The 20,270-nt window shown below is 42.0% G+C and overlaps 1 protein-coding gene across 26 annotated transcripts in view; it reads left to right on the plus strand.

Annotated features, from left to right (window-relative positions):
* Positions 1-20,270, plus strand: part of EXD3 (exonuclease 3'-5' domain containing 3) — a 297,604-nt gene that overhangs the window by 97,756 nt on the left and 179,578 nt on the right. For 15 of the 26 annotated variants that reach the window (XM_035564656.2, XM_035564655.2, XM_035564667.2 and 12 more), the window contains 5 exons: positions 1,199-1,369; positions 2,690-2,857; positions 14,484-14,537; positions 15,117-15,256; positions 16,081-16,181. In XM_035564656.2, the coding sequence (XP_035420549.1) occupies positions 1,199-1,369; positions 2,690-2,857; positions 14,484-14,537; positions 15,117-15,256; positions 16,081-16,181 (634 nt within the window). The remainder of the gene's footprint in view (positions 1-1,198; positions 1,370-2,689; positions 2,858-14,483; positions 14,538-15,116; positions 15,257-16,080; positions 16,182-20,270) is intronic. The other 11 variants (XM_035564670.2, XM_035564679.2, XM_035564674.2 and 8 more) reach the window with 2 other exon arrangements.

A 20,270-nucleotide genomic window follows, 5' to 3' on the forward strand; every position in this document is an offset into this window, starting at 1 on the left:
AAATTCATTGGCAAATTTTCTGTAGATTTTCTTTTGTTTTTTCATGCCATTCTTCAAACTTTATGTTGTTTCCATTGGAAGCCATGACTGAAGCCATCATATACAGTAAATTACAAGTGCTGGCTGCAGGCAGGAATGAGCATCTTTTGGATTTTGCTTTTTAGCCAGAAAAGAAAGAGAGCAGCTGCTCTTAGTGATTTCTTGTTTTCTGTCTCTGCTTTTGCCTTGCTCCACGCCAGTACATGTACCATGCAGTGAAAGGTCCTGTGTGGGTACTGAAGGATGCCACTTCTTCACCCTGCCAACCCTCCGAGCGCCTTGGAAACTACTTCTAATGTAAACATTATAAAGATATTGCTCAGTACTGCTAATTTATCACTTCTACCAGATGGGTAGTAAGTAGCCTATTAACATTCACAAAGTGAGTGTACAATTCCTGCACATTTCTAAACACATCACCCTGGGATTCCTAAGATTTATGGCGTGGTGCTTTCCCAAGTTCCAAGCCCCTTCCTACAGCCTTTAGTTCTGCTGAGGTGTGCGGTGCCTGCCGTGTGGAGGCAGCAGGTAGCCTACAGCAAATACCTTGCTCAGATAGGTTTGGAGCAAAGAATAGATTTACATTTATAGTATCGCAATATGACAGGGTGTGAACTTGGGTCTTCCTTTCTTTTTATTCCTGTATGTAAAATCCAAACTATTTCAATACTCCCAAATATTGAGGAGCCATTGTGGCTGAAGTGGGTATAAGGTCAAATATGAAAATTTGTGGTACAGGAAGAGGGGCTTATCTGAGTTATTACTTGCAGGTCTCTTAGAAGATGAGTAGGTTTTTGAGCCCAGTTATCTACCTTCAGTATCACTGTTTTCTTAATAACACCCCTTTTTCCAGCTCGCTTCTTTTCTGCCCCTCCCCCAAATCCCAAGCCCCTTTGTCTGCTCCACGGAACAACTTCTCTGTCTTTATGGGATAATTAGTGTGGACAATTGCTGCTTTTCCCATTGGGTTTGAGGTGCAGTGAGCCATGAAGGAATCTGTAATGACATGAAAAGTCACTGGAGGCGCGGATGGTGGCTGAATAGCAACAGTTACCTCTCTGAATAGATTAAATTAAAAAAAATAAAGCTTTGTGTACAGCCGGGGGAAGGGAGGATTCACTAATCTTTTTGTACATGACAATGTGGTTTTGTATCTCAGCAGCTCAAGGAAGAAATCAGGCGGGGCTTTGCAGGACTGGAGGACCCATTGGCAGGACTCCTGGACATACTGGAGAGCAGCAGCGATTGGAAGGGGAAAGGGCATTCCCTTGGGTATTACATCACCAGTGAGTTGCAGCTTTGGATGAAAGAGCATCCTGCTGTTCAACAGGTTAGAAAATGAGAGAGCAAGAGAGCCTGGGGAAAGGAGAGGGCAATTGATTTTGATGTCCCTCAAGTGTTCCCAATTGCACTTCATTCTGTAGTCTAGTGTCTTCTCTGTAGCCTCATAGAAAGGTAGTGTGACAAGGTGTGAAATTCTTACTGAGATGTTGCGATCTAGTGATTCTGGCCTGAAAATGAAATAACATTAGAAACTATGATGTGAGACCTCTGTTTCCCCTTCCAAGCTGGGATTTCCATCTTTCCAGATCAAAGCACTTTGATCAAGCATGGGTCTTACAGCCTTTGCTGGGCTGGAGGCTTTCCCACTGGAACTCACATCGCTGCTGTCAGGATAAACCCAATTGCAGTAATCTGCTCTGCATATTCTTACAGTTCTGCAAATAGAAGCCAGTTACCGTATGATTGCTTAACTCTTACCATCTGGTGGGGAGCTTTTATCATTGGGAATGCAGAAAATGGTAACAGTACAACTTTTCAGCAGCTGAATGATTAGCTTTGTAATTTTGGGTCGTCAGATTTTACATCCTAATGTTTGCCATTCTTTATGCCTTCATGTATTCTGACCTCCCAAGATTTCCCTTTTTTATATGGTTTTACCTCTGAACTGCTTACAGTTTTACTTTAACAGTTTACTTTGCATACTTTTAGATGTGTTGTTTCATTTCCCATTCTTCCAAGCGGTTCTTTTTAGACTTTGAGCTGTGTTTAGATTCTCAAAGAGCACTACCATTACAGTATCTGCAAAGTGCAGTGAAGTGCTACTGGCACTGAAATTCCTGTGCTACTGGCACATGAAATTCATAAGAGAATGGTCATATAAGAACACAAGGATTAATACTTGTGTTTGTGCATCTTGCTACAATGCTTTTGCTTTTCCTGTTGTTCCTGCACCCAGGAGCAAGCCTGGGAATGAAAGCTGAATTCTTAGGCTTGATAGGTGAGATGTCCCTTGAGGGGAGTTGCTGTATTCAAAGAATTTCTTCTGGGAACTAGAGGGGAGAATTTCTAAATAGCTGTGTTAGTAAAAGAGGGCATTTTTCCAGTTTCGTATTTTACTTTTGCACAAGGCCATATGCCTTTTCCAGAATTATCCTGCAAACATTTCATGTTTTTAAATTGGATGCTGTGAAAAAAATGTGTATCATATTGTTCTGATTTCTGCTTGCAGACTCCATGGGGAAATTGGAGAATCCCTTCCCAAGAAATTGGCTTCTTCCACTGTTTAAACAAGCTGCATTTTCAACTGCCATTGAATTGTAGCCATCTTTACTAAATCTGTGTTTGATTTCTTTTTTTTTTTTAATAGTCTGGCATGAAGCTGAAGAAGCTGCAGACCCGTGTACTCAGAATACTAGCCCAGTGCCCAGCTAATCTTCTTGACCCTCTGATTAGCATTTACCAGCTCCATACAGCAGACCGGAACTATTTGCTTGGACATGTCAGTCATCTTTATCACAGTGGCAATTACAAAGAGGTGGGTCATGTCTTTCAAATAAATTTACCTTCCCAGCTCTCTAGTTCTCTGCTAAGGTCTGTGTCCTTTTCTGGATGCATTTCAATGTGAATTCCATTTCATCACAGCAGCTGCACACTGTGAATGGTACAGCTTAGCATGGTCTTCTTATGTACTACAAGAGTAGACTGTGTTCAACCTAATTTTTTCTAATGGCTGAATACAGAATACTAGCGAGTCCTTCCTCTAACCCTTTTTTGACCTTTGAAAGTAATAGGTTAATAGGGTTTAATATGGAGAATTTAAGAGGATAGATGTATTCTTTGTTTTCCTTGTCCTTGGCGAGAAAAGAAGGGATTTTAGTAGTTGGTCATAGACCTGCTGTGCTATCTCCAGTCTGCCTGCAGCAAGAAGGGGTTGGAAAATCTCTACTCCCACATGATTACTCTAAGCAAAGGGTTCTCAGCTTGAGGAGATTCTTGAATCTTACGTGTGTGTGTTATTACTCATGTATTTGAGTTTGAGTGACTGATACTGGCAGAAGTTCACTAAAACCAGGATTTGGTATGCTTACCCTGTAGTTTAGGTTTCTTATAGCATCTCTGGCATCACCATTTGCTGATATCCTTGAGAGTGTTTTCAGGAGCAAAATACAATACTGTTAATTTTTCTTATTTTTTGCTTTAAAAAAAAAAAAAAGTTTCTTTGTTTTCTCAAAGGGAAATAGTTTGCTTTGACAGTGTAAAGCAGCCTGACCTTGCTTAGCAAAAGAAAAACATCAAATAGCATTTTTATAAGTCCTATTCTTCAGTAAAGCTCAATTCTAAAGTAAGGTCATAGAATTCCATTATTTCTGATTTTTTGAAAATAGAAAATAAGCTATTTCATGTGTGATTAGAAGTTCATAGGTAGCTACTTGAAGTATACTTTTTTGCTCAGTAAGTCTTGAACATGAGTGTTTGAAAATCCTAACAGAAGTATATTATTTGACTATATTTAAGTGTGATTTTAAATCCATGTCTTCAAATATATTTATTATTGTCTTTTAGAAATGCAGTTCTTTCTAGATCTGGTTTTGGAAAGCTCCAAATTTTTGGTGGAATTTGTTTTTCAGTTCTTTTTTCCACAGAAAAGCTCATTTGCTAGTCATTCCAAGTGTGAAGAACAGGAAAGCTCCATTTGTGATTACCCTCAGCCATGACTTTCTTCTAGTGTTGTTTTGTTGCCAGAAGGATGAATAGAATTATCTTCAAGAATAACAGGAAATCTTTTATTCCCCTCGGGGACTGATCATACCTAATTTCACAGCAACTAACCCCCCCCCAAAATGGAACAAAAATGGAACTAGGGCTCTGAACATTTACAATGGACTGTGGCCTGTCTTTTCTTCCTGTTCTTCCCCATCTTTTAGTTGGGCAGTAAAGCAGGTTCAAGTGCAAGTTTTTTCGCTCATGTCTCATCTGAGAGGACAGAAGTCCTTATAATTCCTTGCTCTTATTATTTGTTTTCTAGCCCACATGCCACATTTACTATAAGGCACAAGACTTATTCTAGATTATTCATTATTCCATTTAACTCTTTTGATACATTTTATTCTGTTGTGTTTGAATCCTAGAAGCCCACAGCTTTGATCCATGTGTTGAGATACCTTTCCCTCACAAAAGTTTTGGAGAAAGATCACTTCAGGAAACAAGATTCCAGAGTTCACTGTGGACAGGCATTGCAGTTACGTGTTTCTGAAGCTCATCTGGGCCTGCCTGTACTAACTCCATGTTAATAGCAGAACTGGTCAGAAGCTGAACCAGTTTGTTAATCACACTGGCCTAAAGTTCTGCAGTTGAGCTAAGCTGCTGGTTCTTGCTCATGAGCTGGAGCGCAGCCTCCCATAGTGGTAGACCTTCCACATGTCAGGGTGCAAGTGTCGTGGGGGTGTCAGTTCATAGTGGGAAGAAAGATCATCATTTGTGTGGAGACAGTGGTACATTTGTTGGAAGATGGTGCAGGTGGAGGTAATCTTTTATTCCAATATAATAGCATAAAAGAGTAGCTGTTTTTAGGAGGCACCTGATTGAGATGTGGGATTGAGTTAGCTGGCCAGCGGATGGCAGTATTTCTCTCATGACACAGAACAAACTGATGAAGTGACAATTAAAATAAAAACCAGGGACATATAAGTGGGGTTTCTTTGGAGGTGTCTGGCAGGTTTGGCGTTTTCATCCATTCTTTTGTGAATGGGGTTTGTAGCTGCTGGAGTAATATGGCGTGGGGCCTTGCGTGACACTCCAGAGCAGTGAAGAGCACTTCTGAGTCCTCTCCTCATGGCTCACAGAACATGAAAACTTCTATTTTAGAGGAGAATCTGGACAGAGGGGTTGTAATGTCCATGTCTGGGCAGCTCCATCTGAAATACCTGCAGTTCCATCTGAAATACCTGCAGCTTCATCTCCTCTTAGTGTGGGTTGGGAAGCCCCAAGGCTGCAGGCTGAGGCCAGCCGTGAGGCACCGTGCATTGGGCAGGACCGGGGCGGCCGGCGGCACCACAGCCTTTCATCGGTGGCTCCTCGGGCATGCGGCCCCAAGTGCCGGTGGATGGCTTTGTGGGAAGGGCGATGGCTGCTGGTGGGGCCTGGACAATGTGGGGATTCAGCAGACCGGGGGTAATGCAGTGCGAGCGAGTCTGTAAGAGGCCCTGAATAGGCCAGGCTGTGCTTGAGAAGAATGAGGGGTAGGCAGAAGGCAAGCTAGTGTTTCATGGTCATCTTATGTTACACTTCAGCCTTTCAAAGAGTGTCTGGGGCTGGTTGAATGAACCTCTCTTGCACTGCGAATGCGGGAGGCTAAAGACAAAGGAGACTCTTGTCACTCGCAGGCCTCTTTCGGGAATAAAAGCCATTGTCACATGAACAGGGGCAGTCTGGCAGGCTGTGCATGCTTCAGTGCCCCATGATATCGCTAAGTCTCGGCAGAAATCACATTCAGGGCCCTGTCAGCTTTGATTAGCGGGGTCTCATGACTTAATGTGCTGCGATATTTCATGTCTAAGGGTGGCGGCTGTCTTTCTGTGGAATGAATGCCCTCTATTGTCCACTGAGTTATTTTATTTACATTTTTTTAAACAGCTTATAAAGGTAAAAAGATAGCTGTGCTTAAAAAAAATCAAATTCCTTTGCTTCTGGATCAGTAGTAAGTGCTGCTTGGGTCAGATACAGTGAAACTTGTTTTCACAGTCAGCATCAAAGTTCTTGTCTTGTTTAACAGCTTTATAGTAAATTCTGAACAGGTGGCAGTGGAGCTGGGTTTAGGAAGGAAACAATAAATAATCTTTTTAGCCTCTGACAACCAGAAATATTCCTGGGCCTGAGAGAGCTCCCACTCCAACTTCTCTCTGCCAGTGACTACCAGTGTGTTTTTCCCCCTTCATCAGTTTGTTTCATAAACAAGAACACATAAACAAGAACACATAAACAAGAACACAGGTCTAGCTTATTAGTGCAACAGGGAGTATTTACTTTTTAACAAGTTGTTGTTGCTCATCCTGACTTCTCTGTTTTCAAAAGCTGAGTGTATTTTTCTACTAACATTTCATTTGTTAATTTATAAATATAGGGAAGGTTGATTCTCCATATTAAGTTCAGTAAATATTTGCTGTTTCAATTTGAATAGTGTGGGTTATCTTATTAAAAAAATCAGTTGTTAAAATTTGTCATAAAATAAGTTGGAGTAGCCACAGAAAAAGCTCCATAGACACAGAATGCAAAGTTTTTGTCGGCAACACATACTAATACAGAAATAGTTTGATAATTCAGTAGGAAGAGCAGCCGACCAAACAGCTAAACTTAAAGGAATACAAATATGCTAAGGTCAGGAAATGCACAGCTCAATCAGCAACATGACCTTAATTTTTTTCTGTAGCAATGTTTTGAACACTGTTTCAGGGATGTTACTGCTTGTAGTTCTACTTCATAGTGGTGCTTGAGTACACATCATGTATTTTTGCAAATCTGTCAATACACATCAGTGTTAAAATTGACTGATCACCATAATGGATGTTCAGATTTTAGATTTCTTCACTCTGAACTTTTTGAGCTATTCTCAGGACAGTGAAAAGTCTCTGATTTTGCTTCCTTCCCCGATTCCCCACTTAAATTGCAAAGGTTTGTTCATTTCATATGGTATTTGCACACATTTATATAGAAAGTATGCACTTGATTTCATTGTTTCTTTTAAATTAAAAATATTTGATAAGGAAACCAAGGAAAATGTAACAAGGGATGTTTGTCATGCAGAGATGATGGTGTTAGTCTCAGCCTCTTTTCTTATCAACTTAATCTACTGCTTTAGTTGCACATTGTCTGCAAGATGCATTGCCACTTGAACAGAGGTAGCCAACCTGCAGGCCATAGACAACTCCATAGTCTGTTCCCAAACACCACATCTTCTGGAGCCACTTTCTGCTGCCGGCATCTGTCTGCTGAAGTGGTTGGGAAGGAGCTTGAATGTTGCTGGGAAATAATAATTCAGATGGTAGTACTCTGCTTCTGCTGCAATTATTACTGGGCTCTCATCAAGCAAGGAGAGAGCTCTCCGAGAAGAGGCGTCAATGTGCAGCAGACCTACCCATACAGAGAGTCTGGATCTGGAGAATCTAGTGAAGGTGGGTGGCCTGAGTACACAGGAAACTTGGGCAGTGCTGTAGAGGATCTTTAAGTTGTGAGGGTGCACTGACGAGTTAAACCAGGTTTAAAACTGCTTTGAGTGACCTGAGGAAGACAAATCATTGCAGTGTTTTAGTTCCCTCTTCCCTTCACCTGTATGCACACGTATTCCAGCCTTGACTTCTCTTTCTCTTCCTCAAATTCTTTACGTATGACTAGCGCATCACCACTTACTTTTGACTGTCTCACCCCTTATAAAATATGGTCAGGCTCTCTTGAAAGTAGACCTGGTAAATCTCATGTTTTTCTTGTTTCTGAAGATCTGCCCAAAGACAGCTGTGTATATTGTGTGCTCTTTAAGCAGGAAGTAATTAAACATATAACCTGATGTCATATACTATGCAGTGATGCATTGTGAGAGTTTGAGCAAAGTTGATTAGCCACAAGTTTGAAAGGAGTGATTCCAAAAACACAAAACAGATGTTCCCAGTGATTAATAAGTGATGTGCCTTTTAGTCAATTATTTCTACCATTATTATGTATCTACACTTTGATCACCATGATTTGTCTTAGACATGACATTGGATCCTCCTCTGCAAATCTCACTCTGTTGTTTGGTCTGTTACATGGGTTTTCAGAAATTCCTTCACCACTGGTTTAGAAATACTACCGTAAGTGAGGCATATTTACCTTTGTGTTGTCTCAACTTGCTTACAGCAGGGCTAAGTAATGCAGGAGTCATCAGAAACCATTTGTGTCTGTCCTTCATCATCACTCCAAGCAGTGTTACTAGCAAAAGGTTATTCCTCTGATGCTAACCCCACCGTGGGAAAATTGCCTAAATTGTCAGTGTAGACACCACCCAAGTGCACATGCCCTTGCAGATAAGATCTTGTGTGGCTTCCTGCGCTTCATACTGTATATGGAAAGAATAGTCATTTTTAGATGAGACAGAGCCAAATGCATTCAAAACAAGTAGAGAGAATCAGGTATTGGTGCGTGTGTGTTTGCTTAGAAGTAGTCATCATTTTCTCATATTCTTGTTTTTGCAGTTGCATGACTAGAAAAGTGGTCTCTCGGTGCAGTGGCAGCTGCGGTGCTCATGGCTTGGCCTGAATGCATCAAGTTCATGTAACTTCCCCCATGCTGTGGTCAGTGCACCTCCACACTTTTTAGATATAAATTAAAGTATTTTTGTCCACCTTTGAATTCTTTCCCATCCGCATCCAACTCTCCTTCACTGCATTTTTTGAGACTTTATCCTCAGTAAGCAAAACAGCAACAAAATGTCCAAACATGATTTTCCCTTTCCCCATAATTAAAGAATGATCTAAAGCTCCCTGAAAACAATCAGAAGACTCATAAACACTGAGGAGATTTGAATCAGGTGATGGGTCATCACCTTTTTTCCTGTACTGCTAAGCAGTGGCTTCATCGTGCACGTGTCCCCTGTATGTTTGGGGAATGAAAGGAAAGAGAGAGATCCAGCTTTGGGGCCAGGGCTGGGGCGGGAGTGTTGTAATATAGGTTAAACACTTGTATGTGTTATTTCTTTGCTTTTATTAGATTGCATTCTAGGAACTCCCTCTGTTTGACATAGTTTTGTGAACAGACTATTTGAATCACATAATCACCTGTCAGGACTGTAACACATTCTCTTTCATAGATTGAGGGAGGGCGGATAGACTGTCTCAATAAATTGACGATATGTTGGAGTTCACCAGAGCTTTTTGGTGTTCTTGTGCAGTAGCTCTTTTTTGCTTTTGTTTGTCAGCTGGTGAAGTGGGGGAGGCATCTGCTGTTCAGGATTTGGTTGCCTTGCCGTTCCAACCTGAGTTTGAAGATCTGTAGCTAGACTAACATGACTGTTAGCTTCCAGCTACCCTGGCTAGTCTCCTAGCACAGCTTGGACAGTGCAATTGCATATGGGGAAACGTTTGTTGGGTGGGAAGGGGGATTCTCAGCATTTCAATTAGAGTGTGCTGTCTGCCTAATTGAAGTGTTTGTTTTCTAACTATAAAATGAGTCTATGAATGAGGTGTTGCTTTTCTGGAGATTTTATCATCTATAAACAGACTGTTAAAAATAGGGTCGCTTTACACCAAACTTGTTTGTGGAGTGAAACAATTCAAAACATGATAATAACAAAACAGAATCTTAAAATAGCCTAAAGTTGAGACCACAGACACAGCTGCCAAGCACTTTCATCTTTATTACAGTTACTCATATCTCTTCTCTTATTATTCCTATTGTAAACATGCTGATTTTATCTAAGTTGTCCTCGCTATTCAGCCAGCCAGCCCATGTAGCTGCACCCTGCAATCCAGACTGGTTGGTTGTTCGTAAGGCCTGGGTCAGGCATCACCTTCCACGCTTCGTGCACGGGAAAGGCTGCTGCCCCACCACTGATGGCACTCCTGCTGCAGGAGGCTACTGCCGCCGTCCACCAGCAGCAGTTTGTCTGACTGCTCCATCACCTGCTGTAATTGGATGATGTTAAATGGTGTTAAGAACCAGCTCACGTGAATTGCTTGAAGTAGGTGAGTGTTGGTGGCAGGACAGTGTTCCTTTGGCCCGTAGCAGCAGTGGTGTCGTGAGGTGGGTCTGCCACAGCGGGGTTTGGAAGGTGCCGTTTCTCCACACGCTGGCTACATGGATAATCATTGCCCTCCACCCTGTGCAGAGCAGTATACACATCCAGCAAAAGAGGTAAACCTAGCCTAACACAGCGTGTGTTCATCTGATTAGGTCACCCGTACTGTTAATAGAGATAGAGATAAAACTATGCCATTTAGATAACAGTTCTGCAATTAGGTTAATCTGAACATGCCTGTGAACATTAAAAAGCTATTAGGGAAACAACTGTGTGCTTGCATGCTAAAACTAAGAGATTACTTGTTTAATAAAAGATACAAATGAGATCAAATGGTGAAACAAGATTTTGAGAGGTTTTTTTTATTTGGCCAACTGAGGTAGCTGGGAAGAGGAAAAAAATACAAAAACAGCCGTTGAAGTTTTGGAGACACAAAACCCTTCCTCAAGTCCAGAACAGACGTAGCAACATTCAGCTTGTGTACAACTTGAGAAGAATTTCTCTGCTTGCACTTTATGATGTTAATCTGATAATTTGAGAGAAAAGGTACTTGATGCTCGTGGAGCAGAATAGCACATTTGGCCTTAAACTGGTGGATTTAGTTATCAGGTCTGGAGTGAGAGAGAAAATTTGTTGCAGAATTAGCTGGGCTGAGACGTTATTATGTAACTTTCTATTCAATATCTGATTTGTATCACACAGTCTTTATATTCATGTTAGTTTCTGGTTTTGTCACTTAAAGTTCTTCTCATAATTTCTCTTTTTGATCAAGCATGGACAGTCAGTGTTTGTTTTGTAAAAAAAAATAATAAATAAATGTATTCCCTGTGATAATTGGGCATCATTATTCTGCTGGACAGTCAAAATGAACTTAGGTGGTGTCTGTTGGTTATTTGCTTTTGTATACAGTCTTTGATGCAGTGGATGTAAAACACATAAATTTTCCAAAAGGTAAAGCTATCCACAGCTTCTGCTGCCTCCTACCTCCTCTTAGGTTGTTTCTCATGTTAAATTTTTCTGTAAAGGTTTCGTGCAGTGAGGGATAACAGTGAGGTTTGTATTTGCGTGGGGAGGGGGGGCAGGGAGGCATTTTTTACTTTATCATCTTTGTTTACATATTCTAACATGTAACAGTTCAAAGAAAAAACAATTAAAAAACCACAACCATTGTACTCTTGATCTCTTTCTCTCAAAGCAAAATGAATAACAATATCAGACAAACCTGTTGAAGAGAATAATTTTCCTGTAAGGCCTAACCTATTGTTTTTATCCTCATCTGAATAAATAGGCATTTGTGATCTATGTTGATGAAATATTCTGTTTCTTTGGCTGTTGCTTAGCATTACAAGCATGCTGCAGTAGGGTCAGACGTGCAGCACTATCAAACTTAGGTTTCAACCATCTTGGAAAACACAGCCTAACTTTTTGCTATGTCATGTGGAGGACACTTGATTAAAGCCTCCTTGTTACATAGTTAACAATTATGTTAGTACTAATATGTAAATGTGTTAGAAGGCTCCTTGCTCTTACTACATCATTTACTGGAAGAACGCACTATACTAAAGAAAGTCATTACATGCTTATTTTTTATTTGAGATCCAAGTGTTCTCACACATACAGAAATTAAACACAGCTTAAAATCCTGATTAGTTTGTGTGCCTCCCATGCAATGCACAGTTAGATATTAATATATTTCACAGAATCACAGAATGGCTGAGGTTGGAAGGGACCTCTGAAGATCATCTAGTCCAACCCCCCCGCCAAGCAGGATCACCTAGAGCACCTTGCACAGGATGGCATCCAGGTGGGGTTTGAATATCTCCAGAGAAGGAGACTCCACAACCTCTCTGGGCAGCCTGTCCCAGTGCTCTGTCACCCTCCCAGGAAAGAAGTGCCCCCTCATACCAGTAAAGAACTGCCCCCTCATATTGAGCCACAACCTCCTGTGCTTCAGTTTGTGCCCATTGCCTCTCGTCCTGTTGCTGGGCACAACTGACAAGAGACCAGCTCCATCCTCTCGACACCCTCCCCTCAGAAATTTATATACATTATTAAGGTCTCCCCTCAGTCTCCTCTTCTCCAGGCTAAACAGGCCCAGCTTTCTCAGCCTGTCCTTGTGTGACAGGTGCTCCAGTCCTCTAATCATCTCTGTAGCCCTCCTCTGGACTCGCTCCAGTAGTTCCACGTCCCTCTGGTACTGGGGAGCCCAGAACTGGGCACAGTACTCCAGGTGTGGCCTCACCAGGGCTGAGTAGAGGGGCAGGATCACCTCCCTTGACCTGCTGGCAACACTTCTGAATGCACCCCAGGATACTGTTGGCCTTCTTGGCCACAAGGGCACATTGCTGGCTCACGGTTGACCTGCTGTCCAGCCGGAATCCCAGGTCCTACCCCTCAGAGCTGCTTTCCAGCAGGTCAGCCCCCAACCTGTACTGGTACTTGGGGTTATTCCTCCCTAGGTGCAGGACCCTGCGTTTGCCTTTGTTGAACTTCATAAAGTTCCTCTCGTCCCAACCCTCCAGCCTGTCGAGGTCCCTCTGAAAGGCAGCGCAGCCCCCTGGGGTATCAGCCACTCCTCTGAGCTTTGTGTTGTCAGCAAACTTGCTGAGGGTGCACTCCATTCCTTCATCCAGGTCATTGATGAATAAGTTGAACAAGACTGGACCCAGTACTGACCCCTGGGGGACACCTTTAGCTGCAGGCCTCCAACTAGGTTCTGCACCACTAAGCACAACTCTCTCTGTTGTCCAGCCAATTGCCAGTCCACCTCACCATCCACTCATCTAGGCCACACTTCCTGAGCTTGTTTATGAGGATGCTGTGGGAAACAGTGTCAAAAGCCTTGCTGAAGTCAAGGTAGACCACATCCACCGCTCTCCCCTCATCTACCCAGCCACTCATCTGATCACAGAAGGACAGCAGATTAGTCAAACATGACTTCTCCTTGGTGAATCCATGCTGACTATTCCTGATCACCTTCTTATCCTCCACATGCTTGGGAGATGACCTCCAGGATGAGCTGTTCCATCACCTTTCCAGGGATGGAGGTGAGGCTGACTGGCCTGTAGTTGCCTGGGTCCTCCTTCTTGCCCTTTTTGAAGACAGGCATGATATTGGCTCTCTTCCAGTCCTGAGGCAAATATATGTCTGTAATTTCATATTTCTGTAGTCACCAAGCTGAGACAGGATAGACAGTGGCTGAGCCAGTTCTTCTCACAGCCTGACTTACTGCAGTTCACTATAGCTGAGTTTCCTCATCTGCAAAAGATACTGTTTGGGGGTTAAGTTGTGAATGTGGCAGGTCTTTGTTATCAAAGATTTGTAGATACCACAAATGGGCTAAATACAGTTCTTACTGTCTTTCTGATTGTGATCATAGAATCACAGAATGGTTTGGGTTGGAAAGGACTTTGAAGCCCATCCAGTTCCAACCCCTGCCATGGGCAGGGCCCCCTGTCCCCAGCCCAGGCTGCCCCCAGCCCCATCCAGCCTGGCCTTAGGCACTGCCAGGGATGGGGCACCCATAGCTTCTCTGGGCAGCCTGGGCCAGGGCCTCACCGCCCTCATGGTAAAGAATTTCTTCCTCATGTCTAATCTAAACCTACCCTCTTTTAATTTAAAGCCATTCCGCCTGTCCAGTCACTGCACTCCCTGATAAAGAATCCCTCCCAAGCTTTCCTGTAGCCCCCTTTAGGCACTGGCAGGCCCCTGTGAGGTCAGCCTGGAGCCTTCTCTTCTCCAGGCTGAACACCCCCAACTCCCTCAGCCTGTCTTCATAGGAGAGGTGCTCCAGCCCCTTGATCATCCTCATGGCCTCCTCTGGACTCGTTCTAATACTTCCATGTCCTTCTTGTGCTGGGGGCCCCAGAGCTGAACTCAGGGCTCCAAGTGATGAGCCTTAGTACATTCAGGGGTCTGGAGCTAGGCAGAAATTACACAAGCTAAGACCTCTTGATTTGAGATTCTTTCAAATATGAGTAGTTTTCACAAAATAAAACTATTTTACAAAACTTAAAAGGCACTGCAAGATGTATATTCAAGTTAATTCAGAAAGGTATAATGGGTCAGGATTTTTTACAATTATATTGCTAGAAAATATCCTTCATATCTAAGTTTGTCCAAGCACTTTACTTTCTCTCTCTCTTTCTGCCAGACAACCTGATCTTTAGTTTTTATGCCAGGGTATGCTACTGCTGCTCACAATATGCAACTCTGCCAGGACTGTTCTTGTACATTTCAAAGTGGACTGTATGTGGTCAAATGTTTATACTTGAAAACATAACAGAAATAATTATCATATTAAAACTTTCTATAGTAGCATATATACTTAACTTTGGAATAACACCGTTCATCCACTGTGTTTTCTTTTCCTAAATACACTTTTTTTTTTTCTCTCTAGGCAGCCATACTGAGTATTAAGCTAAAATTACAGCCAGATCAAGATGTGGAGAAGGTGAGTCATTTCCTCTGCAGGCCTCTCTGTCTTCAGATCCACGTTCTGTTATGCAGCACATCCATGAAGGCCCTCCAAGTTATGATGTGTTTCACTTGAGGCTTTATCTTGTTTGCAAGAAGTCACTGCTGCATTGCTAAAGTACCTTTACATCTGGAGAAGTGACAGACTATATTTTGTTAGACCACATTAAAGCTTATTAGACTATTTTTCTAGCTACAACCACTGCAATCAAAAAATCTACCTGTGTTCTTGACAAGTGGTTATCATTATGGTAAATTTTATTGGTTTTGCTACTTTCAGGCTTTGCCACTTCAGCTAATGTTTTATGTTGGAAATGCCATATCCATCTTTTAGACAACACTAGTTTATTAAGCAAGGGTTTTGTGACTTGCTCACTATGTCTGAGCAGCAGGGGATGAGACAGACCTCTGCCAGGTTTCAGTCCCGTTTCCTGCACATGAGCTGCAGGAAACCTTCCATGCCTCCTGCTTGCTGCAGCACTCAGACTGCTGAACATTGTGATCAAAGGCAGGGCATAACTGTGTCATTTGCACTAGATGTTATTTCTTTTCCTAGATGTGTATGCCACTACTGTTTCAAGATAAAATTAACTTGATGGAAGATTATGTGGGAGAGTATCCTGAGCTCCAGTGCAAGCTCTTACAGATCCTGGACACCTGGTGTGAACCTGGTTTTAATATCAGAGACATTGCAAGGTAGAAATGTTTGTTGAATTTCTAAACAGCTGGGGCCAACTGCCTGCCAGAGGGCACTATGTTCTTTGGTTGTCTATCTAAGATTATTTTCTCAGCATAATGGAGCGCAATATATTTATTTTTCAGCTGAGAATGGGGAAATTTCTGGCATCTGTGCCGGAGTCTTTTCAAATGCCTTAGCCAGTAAGACAGAGGTATCTTTCCTATTGACAGATGCTTAGCTCCTGACAGGAGAGAGGAGTATAAAATGAAAACTATGTAGTAGATCTTAGCAATATAACAATATCAAAGCTCCCTCCAGGAGGTTGTACTAATCAGACTCTCGTGCTTTGCTACAGACAAGGCTGAGTTTCAGTATCGGTTGTACAGGTTTGGCAGGAAGATAATACTGTGATGAAGTGGCAGAAAAACAAGAGAAGCAAGTGGTTAACCTTCATGTTCTGGTGAAATAGTTGTGTGTGTTTTAATTTATAAATCGCTTCTCAGTAGAATAGCTCCTGTCAGTCACAAAGCCAACAGTACAGTAAAAGTCACAATGTAGATGCAATGGTTGCAGTCTTAGTTCTGAAAGAAGATGAAGGAATTCCTGGCTTTCTCTTTCTTCAAAATAAGTCTCTGGTCTTGCTACAGTCTTTGACTGGGAAATGTGTGTGGTTGTATTGTTGGCTTTTTGCTGTAACTCAGGAAAGGTAGGAGACTTTTCTTACCAATACCTACCAAACCCTGATATATCTGCTGTTAAATATCTACTGTTTGCAAAACCTTAGGCAATTCCACAAAGGTGTTGTGTTTGTGCTTTTTTTTCTTATTTTGTTTGCTTACAGACAATATCAAGGTCTGTCCAGGTACAAACCAGACAAATTGAACCGCAAAATGATAAGCAAGCTGGTCTTCAGGCTCCTAGACCGATTTAACGTAGATCCAGGTATGTGATATTGCAACATCTTCTGGAGTTATCTCACCAATAAAAAACAGATGAAGTCAATTTATCTTCTTCCGTGTTCAGCAAGGAATCTCTGCTGTAATTTATCATGGGGAGTTTCAGAGTTTAATTAATGGTATTCAAAAACAAAGTTGGTAAGTTATGGGAATTACCACTTTGTGCTGTCATAGAATGAAGTGCTTGTGACTAATACACTGCTTCTTCCATGATATGAAATAAATCTTGACTTCAGAATAGCTCTACGTAAATACATGATGGTCAGCTTTGAGTTATGACTCCATTTCGCTCACATAAGAAGCAAGTCATTACTCATCTGCAGATCTGTTTTCTTGAGTTGTGAGTCTGTCAGTACTGAAGCGATAACCCTCGGGAAGCAGGAGCCCTACAGCCCTTTGTATTCTTTCTGTAAAATAGGGTTGGCAGCAGGGATTTTTAAGACTCTTCCAGTCTTCTGAGAGAAGTAACACATTGCACATCATTGAATAGATCTGCTTCACTACCAGTTGTCTAATAAAATCTTTGTTTTGCTTTTGTTGTTAGTGGAGACTGTTGATCTTTTTAGTTTTCTTTGGGACCTTATGTTGGAAACCTTTAGATGCACCATAAGGTTTCACCCTACAAAGCTTTCCATCATCAGCAGAAGATACGCAATTCTCTTTTCTTGGACTGAAAAGTGTTTTCTAACCACAAATTACGGGCTTATTATGCCTGGCAGCAACACTATATTGCATATTAATCTTCACATCTTCAACCTGCTGTTCAAAAGTTAATAAGATAATCCTTGCAGACCCCCATTGGAGGATAAGTAAATATAATTAAACTTAGCACGTTGGTGTGAAATCTGAGACACAAGGGGGTGATTTATTTAACATCTAAATCCTTCCGTGGAGTTTACTAGTCTTCAGTAATTTTTTCTCCTTTGTAAGACTGGTCATTCAGTAGGCTGTATTGTCCTTTATGATCTGTAAAGAACATTGAGTTTTTCCCCTTTCTTTTTGAAAGATTCACCAAGGGTATGGTGTTAACTGTAAACATGAAATGCGTGTGAAATTTTGTTCACATGCAAAATCCTGAGAAAGTTTTTTAAAAAAATCTAGCAGAGTGAGAAAGAAGATTATGTAGCTGTTGATCTCAGGTGCTCTCTGTGGGATGACAGCGTGTCTTAGCCTGTTGATGGTGTCTCAGATATTGTTGCTGCCAGTAATAATGCCAATCTCTCACTGGACCTCCACAGTAGGTTCATGGGTGAGGAGCTCCCTTGAGATACATAGAACAAGAGTCTCTCCTATAGACCCTATTCCTGGCAACGCTTCCAGAGAGTGATTTATACTATGCCAACTTCAATTCCTACAATGTAGGATAAGCCAGGTGCTAGAGAGGACTGACCCTTCTATTGATGGGAGATGGGATGTGGGCTACTGATTTAGAGAAGATGCCAGACTTGGGCCAGCTAAAGCCAAGGTTGGCTGATTCTCACTCATAGACTTATATATGAAAGTAGATGTTCATTTTTTTACCTAATATCACATGTAATTCAAAGCAACACTTTACTAAAAGGTTGGCCTCAGTCTCCTCTGAAATGCTTTGGAAGCTTTGAATCCCTGCAGAGGAATTTCTGCCTTAGTGCTGGTTTGTCTTGAACTGAATTGGAAAATGGTGGCAGTTTTCCCCTTCTCCCCTCCTTTTTCCTCTCTTTTCATTAGTGGAAGTAAATCTAACTGTGATGAAAGAGAGTTCAAAAAGGAAGCAGACTAGGTAAAATATACAGATTTAAAAAACTAATTGTACTTGTTCTGAGCAGTTCCATCAAATTCTAGCAGTAGGGTGAAACTCACACTTCTTGTTGCCTAACCTGGTTGTGGGCTTGCTTGATGCCACAGTCTTCTGCTGCTTTCTGTCTCCTCTTCTCTCATGACTCCTACTCACTGTAAGAGGCTGAGAGCAGCAGCAGCAGAGGGAAGTGGCTTTTGGTGAGAAAGGCTGGAGGAGGACAGGGTTTCTTGGTATGAGAAGGCAAGCTTATACGTGACTTAGTTATTGTAGTTCCAAATCTACTTTCATATTTTGCTACCCAAGAGCTCACTGTTGTCCACTCAGAAAGTTTCACTGACTCCTAAGCAAAACTTAGGTGTGTGTTGATCAACATCTAAGGTTTGAAACACTCCTTGGAACAGCCAGTCGTAAATTTCAGAGCCAGATAAGAGGTGGCCCAATAAAAACAAAAGGTCTGGAGCCTCAGAAAAAATAAGCCATCATCATAGATTAGTCCACTGTTTCTTTTTCTGACAAGAGAATGTTGGCATTCCTGCTAACACATACAGCAGTGGAAGATTTTCTTTTGAGTCCCAGAGGTGTCCCAATAAACTATGCATGGATTTCATATAATTAGCTTTACTGGGGAAGTAAGAGGCTGGGCAGAAATGGCAATGATTGAGGAAACAGAGTTTTATAGAGTCTTTTCTCACACATGGGTCAGTTTATGCACTGGTTTAACAAGCCTTGTAGCTATTGCAGGCTAATTACTTAATATTCTTTGGAGACCCTGTGAGATCGACATAAATTTACAAATAAAACTTTTAGTCAAAACAGTTCTCAGAGATGAGGAAACAGACCCTCAAGTCTCAAGAGCCTAAAGTACAACTGTCCTTATTCCTTGGACCTTAGTACTCATGGCACAATAAAGCAGATATTAGTGGTGTTGATGGAAAAGAGATGGTAATTGAATGTGCAGTTAAAAGTTGTCTTATAGCAGCATAACAAATTGCTTAAGCACCTTAATTCCTGAATGCTATGAGTGTGTTCTTACTGTAGTCTTTAGAAAGTGTTTTTAATATAAACCTAAAGAAATGTTCTTCATTTAGTCACCAAGTTGTTCATCTTGGTTTAACATGTATTTTAGATTCAGTGTGAATTTTCTAAATGAAGCCCCCAGAGCTGTCTTGTGTGGTAAAGTGTTATCACTCCGATAGTGTTGGGGCAGCAGAGGGCAGACGAGGGCTGCTCAGTAGTCGTTGCATTTGCTCAGGTAAGGCACAACTGTCCCCAGGCTTCTCCAGGTCTGCCAGAGCTGAGAGCAGGGGGTCAGCAGTCACCAGGGAGAGCCCCACAGGGACCCGTGGGTTCACTGCACTAAGCACTTTGAAAAGATGCTGTGCCAGAGAGAGTAATGACTGTTAAAACTCTACAAGAAAGCCTTTGGAAGGAGGATAGTTCAAATGTTTTTACCTTTTCCCTGTTAAGAGCAGAAGATTATTCCTTTCCTTTCCATATGCTTCACAAGGGTTGTTCCACCCTCCCTCCCTGCCCCCCCCCCCCCCCCCCATTCAATGGTGATGTCCCTTCAAAGTTTTTTATTTAGCTCTTGAGTTACATGCCAGCACATTTCTGTATAACAGTGTGACTAAGGAGCACCTCTAGGCTTAGACATTAGAAGGTAGGAGCCTTCTGCTTCTGAGGTGGAAGTAGCTGTGGAGTCAAGCTGTCGAAGGAGAAGGGAAGTGAACATCCAAGAGTCCATCCTTGGCCCTTACCTTCTCAAAAGCATTTTTCCCTGCTGAAATACAAGTAGTAGAAGATGATCTGCTTGAGACAAGACAAGCTGGCCAGCAGCTCCAAGCTTTCTATTGGAAAAGTCATACCACCCTTGTAGTTCTAAGCATGAATTTGTCATATGCAGATGTGTGTAAAGACTACACTGGAGCATTTTTTCCTTTAGGCATAGATTGAAACTTATATGCTATGCTCACTGTTCTTCCTTCAGAGTCAGCCAATGCTCCAAATAGCAAAGCTAGCAGGTACCTCAACAGTTTGGGGCCAGTCTGGGGCTTCTGCTGTTTCACTTTCGCTTCTAAGGACCATTTACCCTGATCTTCAGTGGCACAGAGCATATTATGAGAGACAATTTATCTTTGAGGCTACAACAAAAAGAGGTTTTCTTGAGTCCTGCCCTACCCTCCAGTAATTCGCATTTAGGGAATAATTTCATCATAATATACTGAGATTAATGCACCGTTCACTCCTCATCAGATTCCCCAGCAGTCCTTAGCAATATCAGGACAAAAGCCTCTAACA

Source organism: Cygnus atratus, chromosome 19, assembly GCF_013377495.2.
Source record: "Cygnus atratus isolate AKBS03 ecotype Queensland, Australia chromosome 19, CAtr_DNAZoo_HiC_assembly, whole genome shotgun sequence".
In the NCBI taxonomy this organism is placed as follows: domain Eukaryota; kingdom Metazoa; phylum Chordata; class Aves; order Anseriformes; family Anatidae; genus Cygnus; species Cygnus atratus.